We start from the raw sequence: 15,141 nt of genomic DNA on the forward strand, positions 1-15,141 counted from the left end.
AGAGTAAAAGTTCCAGATCTTCCCACGCAAAGGCCCGTCCCGACTTTGATGTCGTTCATCCCCTGCCTGGTTCCCCGGATTTTAGGTTCGTGGTGACCCACTTTGCGCCTCTCAGTTTGACATCAAAATCGTACGATTTTCTCCCTCTGGTCCAGCCCTACCAACTACCGTCTCTACCGCCCTCCCGGAACGGGACAATCACATGCTGTTGATTGACTGTGCAACACGCGCGGGTCGCGGGATGATGAGCGACCGAATGACAAAATCACGGTGAGAGTGTGGTTAGTTCAGCCCTATGAAGCTTAAAGGTCGGATGATTCGGAGTCGTCTTGTAACGGGCAATAACGGCGATTGAAGGCCACAAAGCCATGGGCCTGGACAGTGGACTTGAGCATTGTCGTGGAATGTGATAGAGGAAACGTTGGTCGCTCTCGACCTTCTACCGGCGCCTACGGACCATGGCATTGTCAACGCTTGATGCAATGGTCCCAAGCCCTTTGCTCGTGAATTCATTTGTTTACGGTTATGATTCGTTCTGCCTGTTCTTCTATGGGCAAATCATTGACTACATTCATGCCATACAAAACATCTACGTATCTGGAATATTGCCATGTGTGCCAACTGTGGATTGAATTGATAAAAATAATCACAATTGAGTATCCTGTTTCCGAGTGTAAAACTCCTGAAAACGTGTGGACCTTTGCCATCATCGGATTGTTCTGGGATCGTGTGGTAACTAGACACATTTATTATGATATTGGACAAACTTCACTTCAAACCGCTTGCGTTGATCAATTTGTTTGTGTGTGTAATATAAGCAGCAAATTGTCTGTTTACAATCACATACGACCATACCCACTGGAAATCTCGGGATCCCGTCCGCTCTCCCATAGATAAGCCAGTGAGGGGCAGCTTATGTATGGGAGTTGGAAGGATATGGACCGGGTCTTTTAATCACGTGGTAGGGTCAAAAACTGAACAACCACCTCCCATATCCATATCGCTCGGACGGAGGCAAGACAGTGAGTGGGGAGCCGGCGCTAGAATGATTGATATAATTGGGCGGATTATGAGCAAAGTAGACCGTCCTGACACTGCGGCTAGATCTTTTACACGGGTAACATCAAGATTGCATTCGGTCAGAAGACCATTCCTGATTGGTTCTTTGTACTCCTCGGCCCAGTTATGTGTATGCAGATGAGAGCGTGGCAAGGGAATCTCTCGCTCTTATCTTGTTGGATCATGGTTCAGTAATCCACTACGACAAACTAATCACAATAACCTCCTTCATATACCTGCCTTAACCTACCTTCTTCATCTGCTTTCATTAGCCTACCTCTTCCCTTCCATCCTGACATATCATAACCATAGCGGTTGGCTTGCAACACACTGCCGGCGCAGCCGCCAACACCTTTGTAGACGAATCGATTGGCTGAGAGAGCTGCATGCCAGGGCTGCGAAACAAGGTGACGGCGGTGCTCGCCGGTAACCCTAATCCGCTGTGTTAATATTGAGATTTCATTTTGAGGCTTCAAATTCGGAAAGTTCGTCTACGCTCACACCTTCCTTTCCTCACCTTACCGTTCCTGAATGTACCTTCTTCCCTGAAGCTCACCGTGACTTTCAACCACGTGATGTGGAGGGCATCAGAGCGAGCAAGCATCCAATCAAGACCATCTTCCCAGAGCAGGTCTCCATTACAGTAAAGGCTGACCAACGCCTTTCCTTTCCGGGATTGGCGCCCTGGGCCTCTCAATCATCTATGCCCAACCATGTACCTAACGCGATATTGGCGAGTCTTCTGCTTACAAGACAGCTGTGTCGAAGAGGTTGTGCTGAAGAGGCTGTGCCCGATACCTCTACTCAGTTCGCGTCGGGTATGTGCAAGGGCACAGTATGGGAGAGTCGAAGGCAAAGCTAAGATTCCATCTATGACAGAAGATTTCAGATGGGGAGAAGAAGAAAAGGAAGAGAACTAGATACAAGCGTGCAAACCCAAATAAAAATACCCTGGTCGCACAAGCGATGGCGGGACCCATATGTGGGTCGCTGGCTGCCAGCGCCGTCACAGTATAGTGGAAGTCTGAGTCCTGCGGGATTGGTGAGCCAAGCAAAGGCAGCGCCTTGAAACAAAGACAACAACAGCAAACACCTTCAAGGCTCCCAATCAAACCCACCGAGATATATGCTACGAATTTTGCCAGTTATTTATAGTAAGTAGTTCTCGTCTGTCGAGCAAATCCCATAGTTTCAACTGCTGATTTACTGTACCTACAGTCCCGCCAACATAAGCCATCCGCTCGCAAAGCCTGCGAGCCTTTTCCCATCATCGAACATTTGTATGATTAGCTGCTGAGGGAGCTGAGGCTGGCGAACTCTGCAATGCGACTCCTGGAGCGTGACGATACCGGCGGGGTCCGTCTGACGGAGGACCTCCCCAACAACAAGATTCCACCGTATGCGATACTTTCCCACACATGGGGTCCCGAAGAGGTCCTCTTCAAAGACATGACGGACGGTACAGGCAAGAACAAAGCAGGCTACGCTAAGATTCGTTTTTGCGGAGACCAAGCCTGGCGCGATGGGCTGAAATTCTTCTGGGTCGACACATGCTGCATCGACAAGTCTGACAGCGCCGAGCTTCAGCACGCTCTCAACTCCATGTTCTATTGGTACCGCAGCGCGGTGAAATGTTACGTGTACTTGGCAGACGTCTCAACCCATCAACACGGTGACGGCCCCGGTTGGCAACCGGCCTTTCGAAAGAGTAGATGGTTTTCCCGAGGATGGACCCTCCAAGAGCTCATTGCCCCAACAATCGTCGAATTCTTCTCTAAAGAGGGCGAGCGCCTGGGAGATAAAAAGTCTCTGGAACAAGAAATCCACAGTATAACCGGAATTCCGCGAAAAGCCTTCCAAGGTGTCCCTCTATCTGATTTCAGCGTCGCCGAACGGATGCGATGGATCGAGAAGCGTGACACAACACGCGAGGAAGACAAGGTGTACTCTCTGTTCGGCATCTTCGATATGCATATACCGATCATCTACGGCGAAGGAAGGCAGAAAGCATTGAAGCGGCTGCAGGGCAAGGTTCACGAGGATTACCTCTGTCTGGCAAAATTGTGGCCTACAGACCCGCGTGACCCGCACGTCGAAAAGGAGCGGATCGAGCTAGCGAAGGGTGGTCTGCTGGCTGATGCTTACCGCTGGGTCTTCGACAACCCCGACTTCAACCGATGGCGCCAGCTGGGGGAGAGTCGCCTACTCTGGGTCAAGGGAGATCCAGGTAAGGGCAAGACCATGTTGCTATGCGGTATCATTGACGAGCTAGAGCGGCGTGTTATCGCTGACGGCGGCAATTTGGCGTATTTCTTCTGCCAAGCTACCGACTTGCGCATTAATAACGCAATTGCCGTATTACGAGGCTTAATCTACCTACTTGCCCACCAGCAACCACGCCTGCTTTCATATCTACCGGAGAACACATACCCCTCCGATGATACAATGGCATGGATCGTCCTATCTAAGGTTTTATGCGAGATGCTAAAAGACCCAAACTTGAAGATCACCTATCTGGTAATTGATGCTCTGGACGAATGTGTGACAGACCAACCGCAGCTTCTCAAGTTGATCGTCCAGATATCATCTATGTCTGCTCGTGTCAAGTGCCTTGTATCTAGTCGCAACGAGGTGCAGATTGAAGAACAGTTGGCGATCATCGCGCAGCAGTCCAGACTCAGCCTTGAGCTAAACGCCGAATCTGTCAACACTGCCGTCAGTGCATATATCCGCCACAAAGTCCTTCACTTGTCGCGGCGGAAACGGTACAACAGCATAATGCAGACGGAGGTACATGACTATCTCTCTTCTAACGCGAATGGGACTTTTCTCTGGGTGGCCTTGGTCTGCCAAGGACTTGGGGATCCGAGCGTTCGGAAGTGGGAGACACTAAAGAAGTTACGGGCATTCCCCCCCGGGTTGGATTCCCTATATGCGCGGATGATGGAGCAGATTATTCAGTCCAATCATGCGGATCTGTGCAGGCAAATTCTTGCCGTTTCCTCTATCGTTCGCCGACCCATCAGCCTTCAAGAACTGACCACTCTCGTGGAGATGTCAGGCGATATTTCAGACGATCCGCAGTCCCTGGAAGAGCTTATAGGGCTTTGCGGCTCGTTTTTGACTCTTCGAGACCAGATTGTTTATTTTGTCCACCAATCAGCCAAGGACTTTCTATTGGGCAATGCTTCTGATAAAGCTAGTAACCAAGCTTCTCAGGAGAACTGGATCTTTCCTTCTGGGAAAGAAGAGGTAAACTATACCATCTTCTCAAGGTCACTTGATGCCATGTCTGCAATACTGCGACGCGACATATACGGCTTAAGGGCAGCGGGATTTCCGAGCGACAAGGTCCAAGTACCGGATCTGGACCCGCTAGCGACGGTGCGGTACTCGTGCGTCTACTGGGTTGATCACTTGTGTGACTCAGTTTCTGACATGAACACAAAACGGCACGATCGTTTACAGGATAACGAGGTTGTCTATACATTCCTCAAGACTAAGTACCTTTACTGGCTGGAAGCTCTAAGTCTACTTCAAGTTATGGCTGTGGGCGTTGTTGCCATTAGAAAGCTCGAGGGCCTGCTAGTAAGTACAAGTTTAACTCCGCATTAGGAACTTGGTCTAACTAAAGACATAGGGAGGTAATGACCAGTCGCAGTTATCAAAGCTTGTTTGGGATGCTTACCGGTTTGCTCTGTCTTATAAGTCAATAATAGAGCAAGCTCCACTTCAAGCATACATCTCAGCGCTTGTATTTGCTCCAAGCGGTAGCTTGATAAAGAGGAATTTCAGGACAGAAGAACCTGAATGGATTCGAACTAAGCCGGCTGTAGAATTGGATTGGAGTGCATGCCTCCAGACCCTAGAAGGCCATAGCCAGTACGTTCACTCAGTAGCATTCTCGCCTGATGGCCAGCGGCTTGCATCCGGTTCGTGGGACAAGACCATCAAGATCTGGGATCCGGCGTCGGGGAGCTGCCTCCAGACCCTAGAAGGCCATAGCAAGTACGTTGACTCCGTGGCATTCTCGCCTGATGGCCAGCGGCTTGCGTCCAGTTCGGTGGACCAAACGATCAAGATCTGGGATCCGGCGTCGGGGAGCTGCCTCCAGACCCTAGAAGGCCATAGCGACTCCGTTGGTTCCGTGGCATTCTCGCCTGATGGCCAGCGGCTTGCGTCCGGTTCGTGGGACAAAACCATCAAGATCTGGGATCCGGCGTCGGGGAGCTGCCTCCAGACCCTAGAAGGTCATAGCGGCTCCGTTTGCTCCGTGGCATTCTCGCCTGATGGCCAGCGGCTTGCGTCTAGTTCAGTGGACCAAACGATCAAGATCTGGAATCCGGCGTCGGGGAGCTGCCTCCAGACCCTAGAAGGCCACAGCGAGTCCGTTGGTTCCGTGGCATTCTCGCCTGATGGCCAGCGGCTTGCGTCCGGTTCGGGAGACAAGACCATCAAGATCTGGGATCCGGTGTCGGGGAGCTGCCTCCAGACCCTAGAAGGCCATAGCCGCTCCATTGGCTCCGTGGCATTTTCGCCTGATGGTCAGCGGCTTGCGTCCGGTTCGGTGGACGAAATGATCAAGATCTGGGATCCGGCGTCGGGGAGCTGCCTCCAGACCCTAAAAGGCCATAACCAGTACGTTGACTCCGTGGCATTCTCGCCTGATGGCCAGCGGCTTGCGTCCGGTTCGTGGGACAAGACCATCAAGATCTGGGATCCGGCGTCGGGGAGCTGCCTCCAGACCCTAGAAGGCCATAGCGACTCCGTTGACTCAGTGGCATTTTCGCCTGATGGCCAGCGGCTTGCGTCCGGTTCGTGGGACAAAACCATCAAGATCTGGGATCCGGCGTCGGGGAGCTGCCTCCAGACCCTAGAAGGCCATAGCAGCTCCGTTTACTCCGTGGCATTCTCGCCTGATGGCCAGCGGCTTGCGTCCAGTTCGGTGGACCAAACGATCAAGATCTGGGATCCGGCATCGGGGAGCTGCCTCCAGACCCTAGAAGGCCATAGCCGCTCCGTTGACTCAGTGGCATTCTCGCCTGATGGCCAGCGGCTTGCGTCCGGTTCGTGGGACAAGACCATCAAGATCTGGGATCCGGCGTCGGGGAGCTGCCTCCAGACCCTAGAAGGCCATAGCGGCTCCGTTTACTCAGTGGTATTCTCGCCTGATGGCCAGCGGCTTGCGTCCGGTTCGGTGGACCAAATGATCAAGATCTGGAATCCGGCGTCGGGGAGCTGCCTCCAGACCCTAGAAGGCCATAGCCAGTACGTTGTCTCTGTAGCATTCTCGCCTGATAGTCAGCGGCTTGCGTCCAGTTCGGTGGACCAAACGCTCAAGATCTGGAATCTGGCGTCGGGGAGCTGCCTCCAGACGATTCCTACTAGTACTATGATCACCGATATCTCGTTTGACCCTACCAATCGATACTTACATACCAACGTTGGACGTATGAAAATAGTTACAGAAACTACCGAAAGCCAAGTTGTACTAGATAATTCAGAGAGCCATGGCTATGGCTTGGGACAGAATTGGTCTTGGATTACTTGCAACGGCCAGAACGTACTTTGGCTACCACCGAATTACCGATCGTTTAGTTGTAATGTCCAGGGACGGATGATATCCATCGGCTGCGCATCGGGACTGGTTTGGGTTATTGGCTTCTCGCAAGACATATAATGTATTCCATGTCGTCCTCAATTCCTTTCTCTTTATTTCTTTTTTCTAGCGTGCTGTCACGGCGGTGGCAGACCACTACACTGTTACGATCCAATCAGAGAATCCTATGTAGGCTAGACTAGACGACCAATCAGGTAGAACCCGAAGGGAGGACTCGAAGGGAGGACTCGAAGGGAGGACCTGAAGGGAGGGCCCGAGACGAAGGATCGGGTCCACGGGTCCAGTATATCGGGTCCAGGAAGGCCGGTATAAAAGAAGCCTTCCCAGGCCTCTTGTTACCGGATCTTCAGCAAGCAATAGCTATCACAACCTACCAGTACCTTTTGGCTACTACTCCGTTACTCTATTGTTCTATCCCAGCGATAATACTCCTGTGCTTGTAACGGTTCGTCACTGTGACAAGGGCAGTGTTCTGGGCTTGGAACAGTAGTTCAATTCCGCTGATAAACTACTTTGGTCTCGAAGGCTTTGTTGGTCCTTTCAACCTCTAGGTCTAGAGGAAGGCTGGGCTTCAAGGCCTTCTTATGCCAAAGGGAAACGGTACCTATCTAGTACGTACGGGTCCTTGTCACCTGAGGCTCCAAGGCATCTAGCGATCTGCATACATGTAGGTCTTTCTCGTATGACACCAGGAGTGTGGCATATGCCCGTTTGACAATGTGGCATATGCCCGTATGCCACCAGGAGTGTAGCATATGCCCGTGTGTTACCAGGAGTGTGGCATATGTCCGTGTGACAGTCACAAACACTAACCAGACCATGTCCTTGCAAAAGGATACAAGTAACCAAAGCTGGCAGTTCGGTCGCTCAAGTGGTCTTATATGGTTGCGACGGATGACCAGGCCGTCACACGTGCCACCAGAAGGGTCTGGGAGGACAGGCAAATTTATAGGAATTTTGTAAATTCTGGTACCTTCTACTGTTGTCAAGATGACCTATTAATTTGGGGCATTTTCCCCAAGTTTTTGTTGTAGAAAAGGGGTTATTAGAAGCAGGGTGGTCCAGTTAGACAGGGGCAGATCGGCCGGACTTGTCTCCGGGATCCGATGAAGGTGGCCAGGACAAGGACATTCGGAGGATAAAAGGAAGGCACTTCTTCCTCGTTGGAGAGGAAGGAGGGCAGGCAACCTAGACCAGACATTCTTTGCTAGCTGGAACACACTTGAGCTTTGCCCCAGAAAGAAATGGTTAAGTTCCCCTCGTGAATCCCTTTGTCTTGTGAACTAACCAGCAGATCTGCTCCTCGCTGTGAGGAAAACTAACTTAGAGGGCGAAGCTTCGCTTCCTCTTTCCCTTGGTGGTTGAATGGCTGTTGTTTGGTGACGAAGTCTCTCCTTCATTGGAAGTCTTAACAAACTACCACGAACAGTTCTGCTCCTCACTACAAGTTTTATGGTGGGCTGCACTGATGTGTTTTTGTGGTGTTATTTTGCTACATTTCATCGGCTTCAGAAGCGAACGTTCGAGTTGTTGAAGTTGGATTTGTTCTAATAGAAGGCGACCACAACCAAGTATATCTTGGGTATTTTTTCGTTACGCGATTCCATAGATCAATTGCGTTCACAATGGTGTTTATGACACCTATCGTACAAGATTCGCAGTGCTGATTTGCGTGTTCGGGATCCGAGTCCCGCTATCTGTACCACGGGAGACTTGATTAAGAACAAAAATCGGCAGAAAATAATAATAATACAGCTACGGTTAATACTGCTTATTTTGAACGCAATGTCCAGCCTTATGAGACTACCCTATATACCATCCCCGTGCTGAATGGGTGTCAGAAAGTTAATGAGGTCTTCGTTGGGCAGGCTTTGCAGTTAGCCAAGCTGTCTCCTTTGGAACAATCTTTGAATGAACTCTCCTTCACTCCAAACAATGAGTAGAAACTGATTGCCCACCTCACCCACCCTGTTTCTGTGACAAGGGTAGAGTCCTGGGCTTAGAACAAAGAGTTCAATTCAACTAATAGACTTTCTTGGTCTGAAAGGCCTTGTTGATCTTCTCAACCTCCAAGAGAAGTTTGGGCTTCAAGGCCTTCTTATGCCAAAGGGAATCGGTACGTACTTGAGGTACGTTTCAAGCCTTGTCACCTGAGTCTTCAAGGCATCTATCTAGCTGTCTGTATACGTGTGTCACACGGACATCTGCCTACACTCCTGGGTTTGAAGTTCAATAGAGCCTCAATGCTTGACATCAACCCAACCTCGCCATACAATGCCAGCCTTGCCTCGGCCAGACTATTCGGCCAATAGGCACGGCTTACCCGAACCCCTCAACGCCACCAGGCTAAACGAGCCAACCCCAGAACTGCTGACGGCGCTAAACATCATCACAAAGCCACCTTATCATCACAGGAGCAATCACGGCCAACCAAGCAGAATCAGAGCGCCCGGGCAAAGGCCGGCGCCAGAAGGAAGAAGGAGAATAGATGAAGGCATTCAGAAAGATCCACATGTATACAGGTCGCTAGATAAATGCCTTGGAGCCTCAGGCGACAAGGACCGGTACGTACCCCAGTACGTACCGTTTCTCTTTGGCATAAGAAGACCTTGAAGCCCAGCCTTCCCCTGGAGGTTGAGAGGATCAACAAGGCCTTCGAGACCAAAGTAGTTTATCAGCTGAATTGAACTACTGTTCCAAGCCCAGAATACTGCCCTTGTCACAACGTGTAGATCTTTTTGAATGTCTTCATCCATTCTCCATCTTCCTTCTGGCGTTGTCCTTCATCTGGGCGCAAAACCAGGATGTGTTATTAGCCGTCTGTTTTCCTCTAGAGCCTGAACAGGGCATTGAACAGGGCATCTGGACGCCTCATCGCGCTTCTCCAGGAGGAGCGTCGGGAGAGACATGAAGTCGGCTGAACAAGTTGCATTGGCGTCAACACAACTTGGGATAGGGATCTGATGACAAGCATCTTGCTGCCTTCTCTACGTAATCTGGGTTTCTCTCTCCTTTCTTTTTATTTGAAAACATCTTCTCTGGCGACTTACCATCCTCGACAATCACCCGTAACCATCTTGGGGAAGGCTCCGAAATTTCCATACTTCGCTAAGCACACGTTCACATCACCACTGGTGGCTGTTACTGTGACAAGGGCAGTGTTCTGGGCTTGGAACAGTAGTTCAATTCAGCTATTAAACTACTTTGGTCTCGAAGGCCTGGTTGAATCCTTTTAAGCCTTTCATCCAGGCTGGGCTTCCTGGCCTTCTTATGCCAAAGCCTTCCTTCCTTCAGATAGGTACGTACATCTTCCTATCGGCCTAATCTGGCCGCAAGGCCACAAGGCATCTATCTAGTGCACACTATTGTGCTTACATGTGGATCTTCCTAAATAGTTTCCTCCAACGCTCTTCCTTCCTAGTCTGGCTAGCGCGGCCTAGCGTGGAGGCAGTGCAGGCGGCAGTTGTGTAGTTGGCTGGAATACGCCGAAGGCGCTGAGGGTGCTGAGGGGATTCCGGGTAAGTGTGACGAACCGTTACAAGCACAGGAGTATTATCGCTGGGATAGAACAATTGAGTAACGGAGTAGTAGCCGAAAGGTACTGGTAGATTGTGATAGCTATTGCTTGCTGAAGAACCGGTAACAAGAGGCCGGGGAAGGCCTTCTTTTATACCTGTCTTCATGGACCCGATATACTGGACCCGTGGACCCGAGCCTTCATCTCGGGTCCCCGGGACTTCGGGTCCGATGTGATTGGTCGGCCAGTCTAGTCTCCATGATTGGATCGTAACAGTAAGTCATGCCGTTGGGAGAATAGACTTCCCGAAGGTGAGTGTGGCTTGGTTGCCCAGACATCCAGCCGTGTAGCAAGGCTTGGGGTTCAGCCGTGCGGCTCTTGGGGAGATTAGTGGTGTTGTCGGATGTCCGTTGTTGTTGTTGTTGTTGTTATTTTTAACGTCTACTTCCGCCTCCCGTAGGGCATGAGACGTGCCGCACCGGTGAGTCTAGCATACAAAATTAAGAGCAATGCCCTAACTGTCCACCAAAACCATTGATCCGAGGGCAAACCGAGGCCTACTGCCAGTGTAAATCATGTGTTGCCCATAGCGTAAACGCGGCCCAACACTTATAATCGAATCGCCCAGTGGGCGAGCCGCCAGTATATGACGGAACCTGTAGCACAAAGGAAAAGATAAAAGAAATGACAAAATCACTCCTCTCCACTCTCACTCCCGCTCTCCTCCTCCCGCAAGGCCTCCTCCCGTCTCCTTGCACGGTGAACCAGCCTGTCCAAGTCCACCGTAACCCTCTCAATATCGTGGCCATGGCCAACCTCCACCCCTCTACTCCGTAAGAACCCCGTAAGGTTGTCAGCGGCGCCACCGCCGTCAGTGTGCTGTTGCCAGAGGGTCTGGCGCCATGCCTTTCTCGTGCAAGTCCACGAAAAGAAGTGCGAGGTCTGGATCCTAGCGATGAAGCGCTGCCAGTAAACTCCAATAGCAAGGGAGAGATTCTCCCGCGTAGCCGCTTCGCCCGTGACCGGGGAAACTGCATATGCCTTCCTGCAGAAAAAGGGATGGAAGGGCTTCTTCCAGCTTCCACAGAAGCATGTCAGCAGGGCGTCCTCGTGCTCGAAGCGCTCGTGGTAGTCCTTGAAATCCCCGTGGCCAGACCTGGCCGCGAGGAGGTGGTGTAAAGAGCGTCTGTCCAGCTCTTTTAGTTCGTCGTTAGGCTTGATAGAGACCCCCAACCGGTAGTCTGCATAAGACTCTTTGTGCGGACAGGTGTGTAAAGAGCGTAAAGGGAGTGCCCGGGAATACCAAAGCGGCCCTCGTGGAACCACACTCGTGGCCTCACTAGCAGCATGGAGGGTAATTTCGTGCGTGTCGCGTGCTCGTGCTATAATAGCCTGAAGGACACGTAGTCTGGAATTGTTCAGGCTATCACGAGAGGGGGTTGAGTGTCTACTCATTGGCCATCGGCCCTCTTGGAGGGCGTTTTGTGGCGGCTAGAACGACGGACTGCGTTATCCGAGGACGCGTACTCGCTCAACTGGACTACTATCATGTCCTCATCAGCTGGGGGCTGGCTTTGGTCAGAGCTGTTGGATTTAGACAGCTCGTTGGGAGACGTGGGGGTATTTTCCTGGTTGTTGGAGGGGGCGGCGCGGTTGTATTTCTCGGTGAAGAGAATGCCACCTTTCTGGCGAATCTCTCGCTGCTGATGAGGTGTTGGGCGGATGATGGTATCTCTTTGGCGTCTCGGGCGCATAGGACACTCGACGTGGGTGGACTCAAAAGGGCCACAGCAGTTGGCGCATTGAGTGTGACGGTCACATTCTCCGTGAGCAGTACGTCCGCATTGTGGGCATTTAGCAGCGCGAGCGCACCCTCTACGTCCATGCCACCCAAAGCATTCGGTGCATTGGTCCAGTGGGCGGCGTTTCTGGACGAGGCGGCTGACGTTGCTAACGTCGAAAAGGCGGAAGGGAGAGACAGGCCTATCAAAGGAGATAAGCCAGGTAGCATAGGCCTCGCCAGGGTGGTAGGACTGGGAGGGACGGAGGGCGACAGGCTCTTGGCCGGTTTGGACGAGAACCTCGTCCTTAATGGCGATGGTTGTGTCTACAGGGACCATACCGAATCGCATGGTCATAGGCACATTCTGGACGGCATAGGTGACCCATTTCTTGGGCACTTCGACTTGGACGCAACCAAAACGGGCACTAATCTCGTCCTTATGGGCCATGAGGGTCTGTCGGACAGCGTCATCCTTGGGCACGTGGGCAAAACCAGTAGGGACCTTATGGCAGCCAGGGATGTCGGCGGGGGCGAGGCGGAGGGATGTTTGCACTTCTTTGCGAATAGCAAAGGCATCTGTGTTGACGAAAGGGGAGTCCCTATCAAGTCGAAGAAAGACGCGGCCGTCACTTTGGGGTACGGCAGCCTTACGGGTGAGGCTGGATTGGGAGTTCAAAGCGGAGCGGGAGGCGGAGGTGGAATCTGTGCCGCGGGCGGCAGCTTCTGCGTAGGAGATGGGTCCCTTTCCCTTGCTGGCAGAGGGAGTGGAGGCCTTTTTGCCGGCTGGGGCAGACGTAACCGGGGTGGGCGAGGGAGGTGAGGCAGAGGTTTTCTCCGCTTTGGCGAGAGCTTCAGAGATGAGGGTCTCCGCGAAAGACGTGATGGGGCCGGAAGCAGCAGAGGTGGCGGTGGTGGCGTGGGCAGGACGGGCTTCCTCGTCCGCAGTTCGGGCTCTCTTGGCCGACTGCGCCGTCGTGGAGGGCGGGGGCAGGACGAAAATGGAGTCCGGCAGAGGTGTAACCGGTATTATAGGCGGCAGCGGTGGTTAGAGGACCCCAGAGGGCGAAGGCATAGACATTTTGATGTTGTGAATGTTTGGATATCGACCGTGAAAACGGCGATTTAGGTGGTGTTAGTGATTTTGCGGGCAACCAAGAGTTAGCACTAACACTTGGCGCCAAGGGTTTTTGTTGTAGGAGGAAAATGAAAATACCAAAGAGAGTCCAGTCCTAACATGTCCTAACATGTCCCAACACATTGTCTCCAGGCCCCACCTCCATTCGTCACTATTAGAAGACATTTAGATAATCCAGGTCAACTTCCCCCATATGTCCGTCACATTGGCGTTGGGTCCTCGCCTTAACCCTCGAATGTCCAGTCCTCAGAGCCGTTCATATTAGCTCCCGTATTATCGATGACTTGGATAGATGGGCAGGAGGGAACAGTGCGGAGGTTCGTCAAGGTTGCATGATATCTCGACCCAAGTCCTGTCACGACCATAACCGTACCTCTCTGGTGCTGTCACATCTTCCAAACTAAATCTGTACCAAGCCTTAACACTTAGTGACTTAATAAATTAACAAGTCGTCATCCCCGGGCCGATCCCGTCGTCTGTACATACTATATACTCTGTCCCTACATTTCATAATCACAGTCCTTATCTTATCACTGTTATCGATATTCTCACGTGATACCCTTCAGCATCACCACCTAATATCGTTCTGACGGAGGCATTAAAATTATTTAGTAAATTTTACCTTTTTAAGCAACTTCTTCGTAGAGTTATTATGAATCTGGATTTTTAAATATTTCTATACTTTTTCTTATAGAACTAGAAGAAACAACTATATATATATAATTTTTAAGAGCGCTTAGCAGGATAAATTATATAGTTTTCGCTTTTGCATCCTTATTATTAGGTTTATTTTAATCTTGGTGAAATAGAGTATTAAAATTAACAGCATGCGACGGTGCCGGTCCGGCCATGCCCAGAAAGGGTGTCGAAATGAGCGACGTGGAGGTCTGGCGCACGGTCTTTGCTAAGGCGGGAACCAAGCCTATTGAGGTTGTTTACCTAGGTTTATCATGCAGGTGAATGGGATATAGGTGAATGGGATGCAGGTGAATGGGATGCAGGTGAAGGGATTGGCGGACAGCGACCAGAGTATTTATTCGGGTCTACACGCATGTATCTAGTTCTCTTCCTCTTTTTTCCTCCTCACCTTAAATCTTCTGTCATAGATAATATCTTAGCTTTGCCTTCGACTTATCTATACTAGCGCCTTTGCAGCAAATATTGTCACAGGTTGACATTGGCTATAAAGTGTGCATTCCGAGTTCTGCCTTGCAAGCAGAACATTGTCCTATCTTTTGTAGGTTTGGCCGTCTGGGCATATGCACCCTAGCCTGTCATAGTATGTTCTGCTTGTAAGGCAGAACTCGGAATGCACACTATATAGCCAATGTCAACCTGTGACACTACTATCACGGGACAAGGCGAAGGGTTGGGGGTAGATTGGATATGCGTAGTTGTACGAGGAGAGGAGAAGAGAAGTGTACGCAGGTCTGGCGATATAGGGCAAGGCACGAAGGCCATGCCCAGAGCCGGGACCAGCGCACGTGCACTTGCACGTGATGTGCCAGGCATAGTCACAGGTAATCCTGTGACACTTGTAGGCAGATGAACTAGATAGACTCATGCCAATGCCTGGCACATGTGACGGCGCTGGCAGGCAGCGACCCACATGTGGGTCCCGCTGTCGCTTGTACGACCATAGGATTTATTTGGGTTTGCACGCTTATATCTAGTTTTCTCCCTCTTTTCTTCTCCCTGTCTGAAATCTTCTGTCATAGATGGAATCTTAGCTTTGCCTTCGACTCTCCCATACTGTGCCCTTGCATCACACAAGGCTCGGTACGTACCAACCTTTTTTGGTATAAGGCCTTTAAAGCCTGACCTTCTCATAGAGGTTGAAGGGATTAACAAGGCCTTCGAGACCAAAGTAGTTTATTAGCTGAAATGAACTACTGTTCCAAGCCTTGAACACAGCTCTTGTTACAAATATATTTTTATGATATATTTTTATAATTTAATTAGTTTATATAACTAGAAAATATTTATACGACGCTATTAAAAGGAAAAATACTTTTAAATATGAATAA

At 50.9% G+C, this 15,141-nt stretch overlaps 2 protein-coding genes across 2 annotated transcripts; one reads left to right on the forward strand and one right to left on the reverse strand.

Annotated features, from left to right (window-relative positions):
• Positions 1-3,540: 3,540 nt before the first annotated feature.
• On the forward strand, positions 3,541-6,739 carry SMAC4_13599 (uncharacterized protein; the record flags this gene model as incomplete). The annotated part of the gene is made up of 2 exons (XM_066091496.1): positions 3,541-4,647; positions 4,700-6,739. The coding sequence occupies 2 exons, from the start codon at positions 3,541-3,543 to the stop codon at positions 6,737-6,739; spliced, it is 3,147 nt and encodes a 1,048-aa protein (XP_065946712.1).
• Positions 6,740-10,889: 4,150 nt separating this feature from the next.
• Positions 10,890-11,651, reverse strand: SMAC4_13600 (uncharacterized protein; the record flags this gene model as incomplete). The annotated part of the gene is made up of 1 exon (XM_066091497.1): positions 10,890-11,651. The coding sequence occupies one exon, from the start codon at positions 11,649-11,651 to the stop codon at positions 10,890-10,892; it is 762 nt and encodes a 253-aa protein (XP_065946713.1).
• Positions 11,652-15,141: the final 3,490 nt, after the last annotated feature.

The sequence above is a fragment of the Sordaria macrospora genome, chromosome 4, assembly GCF_033870435.1.
Source record: "Sordaria macrospora chromosome 4, complete sequence".
NCBI classification, from domain to species: Eukaryota; Fungi; Ascomycota; class Sordariomycetes; order Sordariales; family Sordariaceae; genus Sordaria; species Sordaria macrospora.